Source organism: Sinocyclocheilus anshuiensis, unplaced genomic scaffold, assembly GCF_001515605.1.
Source record: "Sinocyclocheilus anshuiensis isolate Anshui unplaced genomic scaffold, SAMN03320099.WGS_v1.1 scaffold1623, whole genome shotgun sequence".
In the NCBI taxonomy this organism is placed as follows: Eukaryota; Metazoa; Chordata; class Actinopteri; order Cypriniformes; family Cyprinidae; genus Sinocyclocheilus; species Sinocyclocheilus anshuiensis.
The window spans coordinates 550,679-567,115 of record NW_015553403.1 but is presented as its reverse complement, the minus strand read 5'-3'; the positions used below and the strand labels follow the sequence as shown (position 1 = coordinate 567,115).

Below are 16,437 nucleotides of genomic sequence, written 5' to 3'. Positions count from 1 at the left end.
GCAACACGACATCTTGTTCATGTTTTTTTTTACAGCGATAAGATCACAGATGGGGCCGGCACAGAGAGATAAACAGGTCCCTTCCCATTAATGCTTGTATTTTAGAGAAGGAGGTCAGGCATGCCTCTTCTTCAGAGCTGCCTTTCACTATCAGACATGATTATCTGAAGAAAATGGAGGGGGTCGTAGCCCCCCACCTGGCCACATCCGTTGCCACAGTGGAGATCTCACCTCTATTGCTGGGTCACAGTCTCCAACCTGTGGTTATAGAGCCTACAACGTCAGAAAAGACACAACATGGAGCGTTGATGGTTTTACTAGTTTGACAGAGCTAGTCAGGAGGAAGAGAGATTGGAAAGGAGAGGAAGACGGGGGCAGAAAAGCTTATCTGCCTGGAAGCCACCGAGGTGGCTTTGATTACAATCCATTTACCACCCAGAAAGCGCTGCCATAATGAATTATTTCATAATTACAGAACTGAGTTGAAAAGACATTCACCCCCGCAGAGCAAGCGGCAACAGCACCTGCCTCAAGAGTGGGACTGCCGGGGGAAAAACACGGACAGAGAGAAAGAAAGTGAGATGGACACAGAGACAAATCGAGAAACAGACACTCACCCTGCAGTAAGGATGTGCCAGTAGGGGTGGTCTCAGGGACATTGTCTCGACTGTAAATGGAGTGCATAAATTCTGGTGTGCAGTCATTCTCATCTGTGATGTGAACCACCACCTGCATAAGTAAGAGAACGAGACAGAGGAAGAAACATTATTATGTGGACAAGTATTAAAGCATAAACAGTTAGTCCCCAAATAAAGTCTCCTCTCAAACACCCACACAGCTTCATCACTTCATAGTCTATAGATTTTAGTCAGGTCTTTAAAGCAACAAAATGACTAGTTATAGATAATACTAGTAATAGATTTCACTGACGGGTAAGTGCAGAGGCATTAACCATAAATTTTTCTGTCTTTTAAAGAATTATAAGAACATTAATGCACAAATAAAAATGTTTTCCACAAAGTTGACAGATTTAAAAAAAAAATTTTTTTTAAATAGTATCTGTTTGATTGTGTTAAATGCCCTCAACATACTTTAGGAACATTCAAATAAATAAAGGATGCTAAGAGGCATTAGAATTGAAGACAGAGGGAGTAAATCTGGAGTTTTAAAGTGACCAGCAAATAAATATAGATGAGAGAGACGAAGTGTGGACACATTTACCACTGTTCTGCCAAATTTTGTGGATGAATTAATTTTTTTCACATGAATTTGCTGTACTGACCGACAGTTTGAAAGTGACTTCTGGGTGAACAGTGCTTCATGCATTACTACGCTATTTCCAGTAGAATTTCACTGAAATTTCATTAATGAGAACACTAAAAAAGCTCTTGCCACAGAACTTCTTGTGATGCTGGATTCAAAATGCCAAACAGAACAATGCTGAGAGATTAAAACAGAACATTTGCAAACCAGCTCATCAGAATGATATATAATGATTATTTATATCACAACCTCTGTGCACATACTCTCCTTACTGACCTTCAAGGCAAATTTCTTATGGCTGCATAATGATTACAAACATGCCAATATTTATAGCATTGTGAGAGTAAGTGAGCTACAAGCAATTATTATTTATCACTTGATTGATTGGTTTGAAAACTTTCTATTTTTTTCAATTTTATTGTTAAAATTCAGTAAATGACAGACAATTTAAGAAAAAAAAGGAAGAAAAAGTTATTTGGTCAACCAGCTTCTTCAGAAAGATGGCTGACCTCAATATTTGCATGGAAGGCAATCTTTAAAACAAGGATAAAACCCTGCATGAGCATGGACAAATTTAGTGTCCTGAGTCACTTGGCTTTCTGGAGGCTTTCGGTTAAGAACGGAGGCATAAGAGAGAGGAATAACATTAAAAGAAGAGACTGAAGCAGAACAGAACAGCTGTGGCAGAAGCCACTGAATGCAAATGGCTCAACCACCCCACAAACACACACATAAACCCCAGTCAAACTCAGTGTGTAGACTTTAATGTAGCAGATCTCAGCAGATCTCAGATGATAGCTTATGGAAGGGCTGTATCTACATTCAGGCTTCTCTCTGTGCAGCGATTTGTGAGCATTGAGACAGAATACTGGCCCAGGATTTGACTTTGACTGAACAGAGGCAGAGGGAAAGCAGGGTACGTGTTCTCAGTGGGAGCGTTAGTCATGGTGAGGGTGAGTCCCGCAGAACTGCTTATCTCAGAGGAACAGCACTGCCAAGAGGGAAGTTCCTTACACGTAACACACACGGCACCATAGCTGACCATACAGCTCTGAAACCGTCAGACCAGAGCCTTAAAACCCATGTTGCTCTGCATTATGGGTTTCTTTTTCTCTCCAGTTGTCCCTCAGGAATCTGCCCAATGAAAGAGAATTTTCTGTGTTTGTTTCATAGCTGTTGGAAGTTGAATAAGGCAGTAATGAGTCTGAAGTCTGCTGCTGGAGGAGAAACACTGCTAATAACAACAACAACGGGGGTCTAAAAGAGATGAAGAGTCTTAATGTAGAGCTTTATGAAATCATTTTTCACATGCTACGAGGACAGACGCTCATTCTTCGCTCCTTTTTTCTTTTCTTGTTTCTTCTAGTCTCCTCCCCTCTCATCTCTTATTTTCTCTTCTCTGTTTCTTCTTTTTCTTCATCTAATCCCATCTAGTCTTATTTCCTCTCATCTTCGCCTTGTTTAGTCTCTTCTCTTCTCCTATTGTCATTGACTCAATTTTTCTAGTCTTATTTAATTTTTTAGCCTCTTCTCTTCTGGTTTCACCTTGTCTCTTTTCTTCCCCCCTTGCCTTGTTTAATCTCTTCTCTTCTCATTTGATCTAATTTCTTCTTTTTTGTCTCTTCTAGTCTCATCTCTTCTCTTATACTCTCATTTTGTCCCATTTCTTCTTTTCTAGTCTCTTTTGTTCTCATCTATAGCTTCATCTCTTCTCATTACCTGTCCTTTCATCTTGTCTTTTCCTGCTGTCTCATCTCAACACATTTAGTCTCTTCTCGTCTCATCTCATTTCATTTTCTTGTCTTATCCCTCTTGTCTCATTTAACTTTCTTATCTTCTTGTCTTGATCTTCTTCTTCTTGTCTCCTCTCTTCTGGTCTCACCTTTGTCTTTTTCGTCTCTTATTGTCTTATAATCTTCTAATTTCTTTATAATAACTTTTCATCTGGTTTCATTTCATCTTTTCTGGTCTCTTTTGGTTTGGTTTGTCTCAACTGATCTCCTCTCTTGTTGCATCTCATCTCATCTCTTTTTCTTTGCTAGTCTCGTCTGGATTGTTTGTCTAATCTCTTCTCTGTTCATTTAGTCTTGGTGCAGCGATTTGTGAGCATTGAGACAGAATACTGGCCCAGGATTTGACTTTGACTGAACAGAGGCAGAGGGAAAGCAGGGTACGTGTTCTCAGTGGGAGCGTTAGTCATGGTGAGGGTGAGTCCCGCAGAACTGCTTATCTCAGAGGAACAGCACTGCCAAGAGGGAAGTTCCTTACACGTAACACACACGGCACCATAGCTGACCATACAGCTCTGAAACCGTCAGACCAGAGCCTTAAAACCCATGTTGCTCTGCATTATGGGTTTCTTTTTCTCTCCAGTTGTCCCTCAGGAATCTGCCCAATGAAAGAGAATTTTCTGTGTTTGTTTCATAGCTGTTGGAAGTTGAATAAGGCAGTAATGAGTCTGAAGTCTGCTGCTGGAGGAGAAACACTGCTAATAACAACAACAACGGGGGTCTAAAAGAGATGAAGAGTCTTAATGTAGAGCTTTATGAAATCATTTTTCACATGCTACGAGGACAGACGCTCATTCTTCGCTCCTTTTTTCTTTTCTTGTTTCTTCTAGTCTCCTCCCCTCTCATCTCTTATTTTCTCTTCTCTGTTTCTTCTTTTTCTTCATCTAATCCCATCTAGTCTTATTTCCTCTCATCTTCGCCTTGTTTAGTCTCTTCTCTTCTCCTATTGTCATTGACTCAATTTTTCTAGTCTTATTTAATTTTTTAGCCTCTTCTCTTCTGGTTTCACCTTGTCTCTTTTCTTCCCCCCTTGCCTTGTTTAATCTCTTCTCTTCTCATTTGATCTAATTTCTTCTTTTTTGTCTCTTCTAGTCTCATCTCTTCTCTTATACTCTCATTTTGTCCCATTTCTTCTTTTCTAGTCTCTTTTGTTCTCATCTATAGCTTCATCTCTTCTCATTACCTGTCCTTTCATCTTGTCTTTTCCTGCTGTCTCATCTCAACACATTTAGTCTCTTCTCGTCTCATCTCATTTCATTTTCTTGTCTTATCCCTCTTGTCTCATTTAACTTTCTTATCTTCTTGTCTTGATCTTCTTCTTCTTGTCTCCTCTCTTCTGGTCTCACCTTTGTCTTTTTCGTCTCTTATTGTCTTATAATCTTCTAATTTCTTTATAATAACTTTTCATCTGGTTTCATTTCATCTTTTCTGGTCTCTTTTGGTTTGGTTTGTCTCAACTGATCTCCTCTCTTGTTGCATCTCATCTCATCTCTTTTTCTTTGCTAGTCTCGTCTGGATTGTTTGTCTAATCTCTTCTCTGTTCATTTAGTCTTGTCCAGTCTAGTCTCTTCTGGCCTTGTCTCTTATCTTCTCCTCTTCTCTCATTTTGTTTCGTCTCATCTCTGTTCTAGCCTGTCCTACTCATGGAGTCGTCTTCACGGATGGTGTAATCATTTGGCAGGGGGCAGTGACTCTGACAATTATCTAAAATGTGCGAGTGTGTGTGTGACCGGTGCTGGCGCAGACACAGTTACACATCATTGTGTCTCAGCCAAGTCCATCAAGATGACTCAATTATTGTGGAGGAACTTCTGCCAAACAAAGAAGATCAACATGGAACAACAACAGTGTGAGCAATACGCACACACAAATGGATATATTTTTGAGCCTCTAATAACGGCAACAACAACACAATGGGTAAAATACATCAAACATCTGTCATATTTCTTTGCCTTTTTCGCTTCACTTCATCTTACACATAAAGACACATGCACCGCTAAGTCTCATAAGTGGTAACAGCCACAGCTGTGGCGTGTTTGATGGCCTCAGTACCACACACAATCTCTCATTAGTGCTTTTCTGCTGATATGTGCTTGCTTTTGTTTGTGCTTGCGTATGCCTTCATGCATATGTGTGCGTGTTATTGTGTGTATCAAAGCATATCCACCTTTTACCTCTGAAAGAACCAGATCTGGTTACCTACAAGGCCTCGAGGTGAAGAATGATTGACAGCCACACATACAGCATCTTAATGTCAGGCTTAAGACGGTTTATCTTATTAGGCATGTGAGTAAAAACAATGTTTAAGTGGGAAAAGAACAAGACGACAAAAAAATCAAGTATGTTATATTGTACTTCTGTGCTAACTGTACATTTGGACATAAAAAATGGTTGAAGATCAAGGGAAGGTCCCGTTTAGATAAACATGTGCTTACTTCTGCCATGTTGCTCAGTCCTGTATCTGGTTCGGAAACTCTGACTTGCAGATGATGGAGATGTTGTCCACTCTCAAAGTCCACAGTGCGTGTCAGGCTGAGTGCACCACTCTCTTGGTTTATGCTGAACAGGTTGCTTGGGTTCACCAGCAGCATATAAGACAGAGTCTTCCTCTGGAAAGAGATAGCCTGGACCACCTCCACCCTACAGACACATCAAGGAAATAGAATCAGTGCACAGGCCAGCATTTCATTTATACACTATGTATCCTATGGGAGGATGGAAACTACAGCTCTGTTCCAAAACATTGTGAGCTACCTACTGAGACAGTATTTAATCATATAAAAAATATGTATTAAAAATACATAATTAAATATGGACTATTTCACACAATACTTGTGTGTACTATGTACAATACCATTTAAAATGCTGGGATTAGTAAGATTTTTTAATGTTTTTGCAAGTAATCTCAAAAAGAGTTATTTAATACTGTGAAATAATATTATAGTTTAAAATAACTGTTGTCTATTTTAATAGATTTTAAAATGTAATTTATTCCTGTGATGGCAAAACTGAATTCTGAATCAGCAGTCATTACTCCAGTCTTTAGTGTCACATGATCATTCGGAAATCATACTGATATGCTGATTTGGACCTAAAAAAAAAAACATGTATTATTACTATTATTATCAATTTCACAAAAACAGTCGAGCTGGTTAATACGTTTGTGTAAACCATTATACTTTTTTTCAGGATTCTTTGATGAACAGAAGTAAAAAAAAACAGAAATCGTTTGTAAAATTTTTATGTCTTTACTGTCACTTTTGATCAGTTTAATGCATCCTTGCTGAAAAAAAGTATGAATTTCTTTAAAAAGGTGCACTTTTTAGCTTAGCAAGATGCTAACATTAAACTAATGTATTTAATTTAAGTCTCATACGCTTCACATGAGAAGTACTGCAGATGTTGCACTGATGTAAAGCGTTTTAAACTAGCCATTAATTTTTAGCAGCAAGAAAACTCACAAAATACAAAATATTTTCAAAAGCAACGGCCAGTTTTGTCAGTAAGCCAAAATTCAGTGACCTGGCAACCTCCTGCCACACAAATGCTGCCAGTGTAAACAAAGCTTTAGAATGCAGCTGAAAGGCAACTTACAAGATTTTAGAAAAGGGCTACTGTCTCTACAGTTAAAATGGGAAATAATGCATGTCTGAGATATCTCAGTTGTTCTTTGAGGCTCGCGTCCCATGTCATCTCCCCCTTCCACACTCTTTAACTTTAATATGTCTCTCTTTTCCTCTCTTTTTAATATGTCTCTTTCCATGATTAGCTGTCCTCTCCTCCTTCACGCAGATTATTATGCTCAGTTCTGTGCCAGTGCCCGAAGGGGGAAGTTCAGACACTGCTCTTCATGTTTATCCAGAAGTTTCTTTTAATAAATATTTGAATTTGAACACGCTTTCAAATTCAGAGCCTGGAGACAAAATGATGCATCTGTGTTCCCCCTCTCTGCCACAACCTCCTCTATTCACTCTGTCCCCCCTCTTTCAACCACCACTATCCCTCCGGGTGAATTGTTTCATGCTACAGATGACACATAAAGCTTTGGAGTTGGCCACGTTCACACAATCCTTCTCTTACCCTCTAATGAGCAGCAAATTCTGAATCTTTTTACATGTTGACACACACAAACACGGCCACTAACACACAGCTTCCTGTACTCACGCTTGGCCCACCCCAGTGCTCTCTGGGATGTAGATCGTGTAGGTGGTGTTGGTGAACTGAGGGGGCCGGAAGCCAGCTAGTATGAACACAGAGGCGTGCGGACCCCTCCTGCCCTGCGAGTCCACAGCCTGGACAGTCAGTGTGTACTCCTTACTGGGGGTCAGAGGTCGCCCTGTGGTCTTCACTTCTCCTGTTTCTCTGTCTACTTCAAATGAATCTTCTCCACCTGTCACAAAATACACACCCAATTAATGTAGCAAAAATAAAAAAATAAAAAAAATTCTAACGGCAATATTTAAAAAATATATTTTAATATTAAGATCTAGGTTGCTATAATTTTATTTTGTAATCTATATTTTTGTGATTTATTATTTTTAAATTATATTTATAAATGATATTGGGACCAGTGTTGTTATTGTTAGCTAAAACTAAAGCTAAAACCAAGACTACTAAAAATACTTTTCAGTATTTGAAATTAAGCTAAAAATAATAATAATAAAAGAAAAGAAAAGAAAATAAGGCAAATACTTAAAAATATACATATTTTTATATACATATTAAAATACAGATTTCTGTCATTTTATTTTGTAATCTGTATATTTATGATGTATTATTTTCCAAATTACATTTACATTTTTGGCATTAGAAATGAAGATGCAATAAAATAAATAAATACAAATAAAAATAAATAAAATATTAGATAAAAAGGGTAAACTTTAACTCAGAAATGTTGCACTAACTGAAATAAATTAATTTGTAGTACTAAATTTAACAATCAAAAGTTAAATTAAAATTAAATTAAATTAAAAATGTAACAAAAAATATAAAAATAAAACCTAATTCAAGATATGAATATATACATTAATAATAAATAAAATAATACTAAAATAACCATTTTGGTAAGCAGAAACTAATATGATTTCAAAAATTGTGAATATTTTATCCAGTATATTAAGATACATATTATAGGGACATGAAAATGTATTGTATAGGAACAACCTGCCTAACTTTAAAAATTATGACTTATGGCATGTTACCAATTTGCAAACATCGCCTAAAAACTGATGTGACACTTGTTTATAATCATATATTAAAAGAGCAACTCTTGTAAAGTTCAGCTCAAAGTGCAAGAGCATTACAAAGACAGTCACAAAAGCCTTCAAGTCTTTTTACACACGTTAAGTGTGAGGGACACTTCTGCCAGCTGTGGTTCAGTGCATCTGTGTGTGTGAGGAGCAATATGCTCCCCTCCGTTCCTGCTTCAGGACAATAGCAAGACAGAGAGCTCATTTTAACCGCTGTCCCCTTGAGCATGTCGTTATTTGAGAGTCGAGGAAGAGGAGGTGGATGAAGAACACAGCTGCTGAGGCGGAGCAGATCTCCCAGCTGTACCCGCCTCGCCTTGCCCTTTCTCCAGCTGCTTGAATGCTCATCTGCTACGAGCAGAGGTTCTGATCCAGAATCACGCTTGATTCTGTTCTTACAAGTAGGGATGCGCCGATCCGATATTCATATCGGGTATCGGCTCCGATAGTGACATTTTTCTCGGATCGGATATCGGTCAGAGAGGGCCGATCCAAATGCTTTATAAATAAATATTTATAAAAAAAAAATAGCGGCAATTCGGAGTAAAGCAATTGTTCGTTTTTAGTTCGTTAAAATTTTCCCTCGCTTTCCTTCGCTTTTAAATAGCTTAAAAGTGGCGTGTGCATTTTACTTTCACTTTTGAATTAGCGGCCGTTCGGCGTCAAGAAAGGTGGTTAGAGTGGGTGTTATATAGTGAGTGAGGTGATTAGAAACAGCTGTGTGCAATGAGTGCAATCAGTGCAGTGTGCAAATCGTGCAAAGAATGATGGGATATGTAGTCCGGGGTGCTATGCAACAGTTTGTGTTGTGCGAGAGTCAATGTAATGGAAAGGGTGACCTCTGGTGGTGAATAAACGGAAGTCCATGGACCGAATTCGTGACAGAATCTAGTCGATTGTGAAAGAATGATTATCAGTTCCACACACAGAGATATATAAATTCTACATTTATTTAAAAGGGGGGAAAAAAACTTCACTGGTATCGGATCGGTACCGGTATCGGCCAATACCGAACCCTAGGTATTGGAATCGGTATGGGAGGCGAAAAAGGAGGATCGGAGCATCCCTACTTACAAGCTCTCTTCAAATAACTAAAAAGTTGTTGTTAATGGTGTGAAGTGAATCCTATTCCTATTATGTACATTTTGCAGCTTATTCTGGCTAAGAATTGCCCACTTAGACAGAAAAACGCTGAGCTACCTCCAATTACTGTTTGGTGTTTTGTTTAGGGTGATAGGTTTGTTGTATCTATTTTACCAACTATATCTGCCTATACTACAAAAATGGTAGATTAGTCATGTCTAAAGGATGCTGTAAAGCACAACATACAGTTACAGTAGTGCCTGCAGCCCTTCAGCTGTGAAAATATTCATAATATAACATGGCCTTGATTTTGTTATGGACAATTTTTCATAAAAATATTGTGCCACTGTGAAACGTAACATGGCTGGAATGCCATACTGACCAATCAGCATCCAGGACCAGAGTGTTCAATGTTCAATTTATTTATAAAGCACATTTAAAACAACCTTAGTTGACCAAAGTGCTGTACCAGAACTGTCCTTTTTATAATTTCTGTCATATTTCTGCAAAATCAAGGTCTAAAATCTATGCTTATCTAAAACATTAACACTTTTGTCCTACAAAGACTAGTCATCCATTCTGTAAGTGCAAACCTAGTCTAACTGACAATGAATGACATTCACCTAAAAGACAGATCAAATACTTGGAGGAAGAGCGCTATAGGCAACAGCACCAAAACACAGAGTTTATAAACATCTGAGTGTAATATCACCGGAGACAGAATATTTATAGCAGTCTAAATCCTTATGGACCAGAGAAGTAATTTTGTAATGTCACAACATATCAGATGATGAATGACTAACCATTATGAGAGGTTATGATGTTTCTGAAGATGTCCTGGAGGTACAATAAAACTAGTACGGCACACCTGTCCCAAAGCACACATACACTAACACATATACGGGCAGATCAGAATTGTATGTTTAAATATTGTTTAGTCTGATTGCTTCTGACTAATTAGACAGAATTCTAATCATGCCTCAGATTCATTTAACCTTTGTTGCGCTCCGTGCACTAAATGAAATCACTTAAACACTAGTGAATAACTATGGAAAAGGCATGGATTACATTAGTGACTTAGCATTTTATGCCATTTATATTACAGTGTTAACCAACTGGCTGATAAAAAAGACACGTCATTGCCATTGTTTCAAAATAAAAGCATGTGGTGTCAATTATGATTTCATGGCAAACTGCTAAAAAAAAAACTGATATTTCCTGTCAGTCTTTGAATTTCTCTCAAACCTGAGCTAAATATTCCATCTAAACTATTTCAGTTTCAAGGGGTTAAAATTATTGACCATTTAATGCATGTCTGCGTGTGAGACATCAGTCTAATTCCCTTTCCATCTAAAGTGGGCCAGCGTTTTAACTAGCAGAATGATTGTATTGACAGTTTTCCGATTATCAAAGAGTCCGCCCATCAAACCCACCACCAACTAAAAGGAAGTGAGCTGTTCCCACGGAGCCATCTCCACTTCGGGCCACGAGCTTGTAGACCACAGAGCCAGCACCAGTGTCAGGGCCTACAGCTGCCAAGTAGGGGTAGGGGAACATGGCCCACTGCACATCTGACAGGTTGGGGAGGGTCAGAGTCAGCCAGCACAGGTACCATTCATCACCTACAGAGAGAGAAACAGACAAATATGATTTTAATTTATCACATACCAAAAGCACTTCTTTCACTTGTTTATTTTGGGATATTGTAGAAGTTAGCATTTTTATTGTGCATTTTATGCATTACAATACGTAAATTACAATGCAAGTCTACTTATAAAAAGTTAATTCAGTTATTTATCAGGAAAAAATATAAAATTAAAAAGATTCACAAAATGTATGTTTTTTTGTTATGCATTTTATGCATTACAAAACAGAATATAATGTAGGTCTACCTAGTTAATTCAGGTATTTATCAGGTAAAAGTATCAAACTAAAGGAAAATGTAGATTTTTTTATGCATTTTATGCATTACAATACATGAAATAATGTAAGTCCCCATAGGAAAGAAAAATCAAAAGTGAGATCTCTTTAACATCTCAAATATTTCTCCTAGACAGAAATTAGGTTACTTTAAGATCGAATGGAGATTTTAGCTTGAGTCTCCTGCTTCTCAAACTTGTCTCCTGATACAAAAACTCTAACACTCTCACATTTGTCTCATTTAAAGCTTTAGAATAGATCTCAACAGCATCACACACTGTGCTCAGATTTTTCTCCTTAGCTACAGACATTGGATCTCTCACATTTGTCTCCTTTAAAGCTTTAGAAGATATCTCATCAAAATCACACTGTGCTCAGATATTTCTCTTTAGCTAGAGACTCTGGATCTCTAATATTTGTCTCCTCCAAAGTTTAGATTAGAGATCTCAACAACATCACACACTGTGATTAGATTTTTCTCTTTAGCTAAATAATCTGGGGGTCTCATATTTGTTTCCTGTAATGCTTTAGAAGAGATCTCAACAACTTTACAAAGTGTGCACCAAGTCAAGTACTTGAAAGGCACTAAATAAAAGGGGGAAAATCATAAATTCAGAGTTAAAGGCTATAATGAGAGAGAAATTATGCAGAAATAAGGATAATGTTACTTTTTATAAGACAATGTTTATGTACTTGGGCACATAATTTGTTGTTGGAAATAGTAATGTACCGGATGCCTTAATCAAAACTGATCTATAGAAAATGTAACCCTGGAGCTTTCTTTGCTGAAAGGCACATACATGGCTTATGACTCAGTCTTGATTATTAATTGACTAATTTGATTATTAATACATATTATATGGTAGACATGTTTGAGCTCATTTTTCATTTGAGGCATTTGACTTGGTGCACACTTTGTAAAGTTATTGAGATCACTTCTGAAATTTATAGGAGACAACTGTGAGAGCTCCTGAGTCTTTAGTATAGGAGAAAAATCTGAGCACAGTGTGTGATGTTGTTGAGATCTCTTCTAAACTTTAGAGGAGACAAATGTGAGAAGCTCCCAAGTCTTTAGTGTAGGAGAAAAATCTGAGCACAGTGTGTGATATTGTTGAGATCTCTTCTATAAATTTGAGAAGACACATGTGAGAGCTCCATCGTCTCTAGCTAAAGGGATAAATCTGAGCACAGTGTGTGATGTTGTTGAGATCTTGTTTGAAACTTTGAAGGAGACATATATGAGACCACCAGAGTCTTTAGATTAGGAGAAAAATCTGAGCACAGTGTGTGGTGTTGTTGAGATCTCTTCTCAAGCTTTAAAGGAGACCATTGTGACAGTGTTAGAATTTTTGTCTCAAGAGACAAGTTTGAGAAGAAGGAGACTCAAGCAAAAGTTTCCATTCAATCTTAAAGTAACCTTATTTCTGTCTAGGATAAATATTTGAAATGTTAAAGAGATTTCGCACAATGATTTAACAGAGGAAACCATAACCTATATTTACATACATGCAAAAATGGGCTGTACAAGACAAAATGTTAATGCTAAAAAAAAAAAACACTGGTACACTGGTATAGTGTTACATTTGTTAAAAAAGGTATTGCTCTTATACTTAACATCTTGCACTTGTAAGTCCTTTCTAGTGTGTTTGGAACATGTGGTGTAGCCTATATACAATGCTGGACATTGAAGATAAATTTAAACATTTAAACTATAACCCTTGATATTCTGAAATGTTTAATGCCATTTAAATTATAGTTTTAGTATTTACAATATTAGTAAAAGTTTAACGTTTCTCCTAAAATAAAACTGAAGACATCTTAAGACAAAGCCATAGCCTTGTGGGCAGCACATCAATGTAAAGACACAACTGCACCTCAGACAACATGGGTTCGAATCCCAGCTAAATGTACTTTCCTGCTTCTGTTCAATTCTCTCCTGTCCAATTGTTTCCTGTCTCTACTCCTACTATCCTGACCATTAAAGGTGAAAACCCCCATTGCAATCAAAAATGCAACCTCTAAATAGTAAAACATTTTTATAATGGAGTCTTGCAAGAGATTACAGAAAGACAATAAAGAGATCTCCCATGTTTCTCACACGTTTCTCCCCCATTTTCATTTTGGATTCATTTTTTTCAGAACTTTCTCATGTCTCAGTAGTGTCTACTTTTATTTCTCCTAAGGATTTTTAGGAGAAACATCTGAGACACTGTTGAGACTAAAATGAGAAATACATGAGAATCACAACTAAGTCTCCTGAGGTTAGAAAGAGCAACCACTGAGCAATAAAATATTCCTAATGGAGTCTTGATAGAGATTGCAGCAAGACAATAAAGAGATATTCTATGTTTCTTCCACCATATTCTCTGTTTTGACTCTTTTTTTCTCAAATATTTCTCATGTCTCATTTGTGTCTACTTCCATTTCTCCTAAGGAATTTTAGGAGAAACATCTGAAATGCTGTTGATACTAAAATGAGAGATATATGAGAATCTCATCTAAGTCTCCTGAGCTTAGGAAAAGCAACACTGAGCAATACATTTTTTCCTATGGGTCATCTTGAAAAAGTTCATTCAGTTATTTATGAGATTTTCAAAAAACCTTTTCACTTCTGTAAGTTTAATTAATTAATTAATTATTGTAAGTAAGATACATTAATAATTATTTTAAATGAGAAATTACTTTATTATGGGAGGAATCAGAAACTACTGTGGTCTCAAAGGGAACTGAGACTAATTAAGAACTTGGGCTGGAAATCATAGCATAGCAACACCTTAGCAACAAATAGCAATGATAAAAAAAAAAATAATAATTTTATTATTGCTATTATTATTATTATGCGATTAAAGATCTTCTTGTACATTTTTTTAAAACAGGTGAAAAACAGGCATAAAAACCAAAAGTACAGTTCAATCAACTGAGATGAGCAAAAACATGAGCAACTAATTCATCCAACAATAGGCCCTAATAAGAGAAATTCAAGGCCTGTCATCTTCCCTCTCATGATACTCTGCTTGTTTTATCCCTTTCATTGTCTTCTTTTTGGAGGATGTTCATAATGCTTTTCATAATCTCTGTAATCTCAGCAAAAAATCCCAAACACATCTACCGAGCTGCAGTATTGCATCTATAGCCCCTGAAAGCACGTAATCTAATCTCAATACCAGCCAAAAGAGCAGGACGGATAGAGAAAGAGAAAGCCTTCAGCCACCCTGAGTTCAGTGCCGCCTCTCGGCTTCAGACTGTCATTCAGCCTGAGGACGCTCAGCTACAAGAGAGAAATGACATTTCTGTAGAACACGTCATCTCTGACTTCCCCTGTAGGTCCTGAGGAAGTTTGCTGTCAGAGACACAATCTGCTCCCTCAGGCGGCCTCAGAAGATCAGACGGAGAAAGAAAGGACTTAACAGAACAGAAATATATTTTTTGGGGTGTTTTTGTGTTCTCTTTTCTCTGTTGTATGTTTGTTTCCAGACTTGCATCGTGTTGTTTTTGACATTTCACGCAAAAGCGAGACAAGAGTGAGAATAAGAAAAACTTCACATCTAAGCACCTCGTCGAGAGGGAACATACTACCGTTACCCTCACTTCCTGTTTTTCATAGCCATGCTTTGGAGTATGTCAAGAGAGACTGATTGAGGGAGATGCAAGGAAAAGAATATACATATATGTAAAATAATAAATGTTAAGTTAAAATTTCATTTGTGAAAGGAAGCTTTTTTCACCAGGCAGTTCTGAATCATATCTATGGACATTGTCTCAAAATGGGGCAAGGTATTGAGCGTTTTTGGTGAAATTATGGAAGATGATGCAAAGTTGGTGACTTCCTGTGGAGTGAGAGGGCAGACAGACACGTTGACTCTGTCCGGTACTGTTTGTGTACTTTAGGGACCCCACATCTTCATGCATCTCTAAAGATCTGTGTTCTCCACATGGACACACAGACCTTAGAAGAGACCCTTCCTACCTCACAGAGAGCTCTGTGTGCAGCCCACCACTGGAGTGACCTAAAGGCCGAACAGATGTGGATCAAACCCCAACGGCCAACACCCACACCTGAGAGAATAATGGGCCACAGGCTCAGTCAACAAACCTCCAGCGGGGAGAGGGCAGTTCAAGGGACGCCCGAGGAACCCTGGTGAGGCTTTCAACAAAGGGATCTCTACACAACTCCTCCAAAACAGCTGTCACAGCATCACCATATCCTGAAGATAGATAAACACCCCTCGGATTGTGAGAATGAGAGAGAAAGGAAAGGGTAAAAATGCCTTTTAGCTATGATAGAAATAACAAGGCCGTCTGGTAATGAAACAGCGGGATTTTACTATCCATTTCATGACTGGGTATCTTGCTCTTTGTTTCAAAAGAACAATCTCATCCTGTGCATAAAATACAATGAAACAATCGCTTGATCTTTTTGGCATCACAGTTTGCTAGTTCAGATAACATGAGAAAAAAATCTGAGGAGAAAGCGCAAAGGCCTTCGTGCGTTTGTTTACGCCTCGCTTTAATCCACGCTAAACCCGGATGGCGGTGAAGCAAAGTGTTGGATATAATATGCTCCGTGTATAAATAGCTGGTGAATTTCATCTAAGTCCACCCAAAGCTCTGCACTAATTTGAATATCAATACAGAAGATGTCACGGATTGTTACATTAAAAAACAACAACAACAAGACGAAGAGCGGATAAAAAAGGGGGACGGAAACGGTGTGTGCTGTGTTTGTGTTGTGCTTTTGGCCTAATTTGGTGTACGGTAATTTGGCGAGAGGATGTAACAGAAGCTGATGCCGACTGAGGAAAATTAGATTCCATTCAAAGAGACTTTAATGGTCGTCAGCCGCATCAAACATGTGCAGCTTTTCTTTTGTTACCATGTGTGTTTGCATCTAAAAGAGCAACTCAAAGGCACTGGAGGATGGGAAGAATATGATGCACTGCCTTTGAGCAAATATGAAGCGATGAATCAATGCTGATTCACCGTAAGGGCATGACACAAATGACAGGAAAATTGCATTGCTTACAGTTTGCTTTTTCATAATTTAACAGATTTAAGTTATGCTTCATTTATATATAAATATATATATATATATATATACACACACACACACACATACACACACACACATATAT

General features: G+C 37.7%; 1 protein-coding gene across 1 annotated transcript in view; it reads right to left on the bottom strand.

Annotated features, from left to right (window-relative positions):
- Window positions 1-16,437, bottom strand: part of LOC107668308 (neural-cadherin-like) — a 132,260-nt gene that overhangs the window by 47,994 nt on the left and 67,829 nt on the right. Inside the window, 4 exon segments of the mRNA XM_016460147.1 lie at window positions 618-729; window positions 5,489-5,693; window positions 7,218-7,443; window positions 10,819-11,007. Of these exon segments, the coding sequence (XP_016315633.1) occupies window positions 618-729; window positions 5,489-5,693; window positions 7,218-7,443; window positions 10,819-11,007 (732 nt within the window).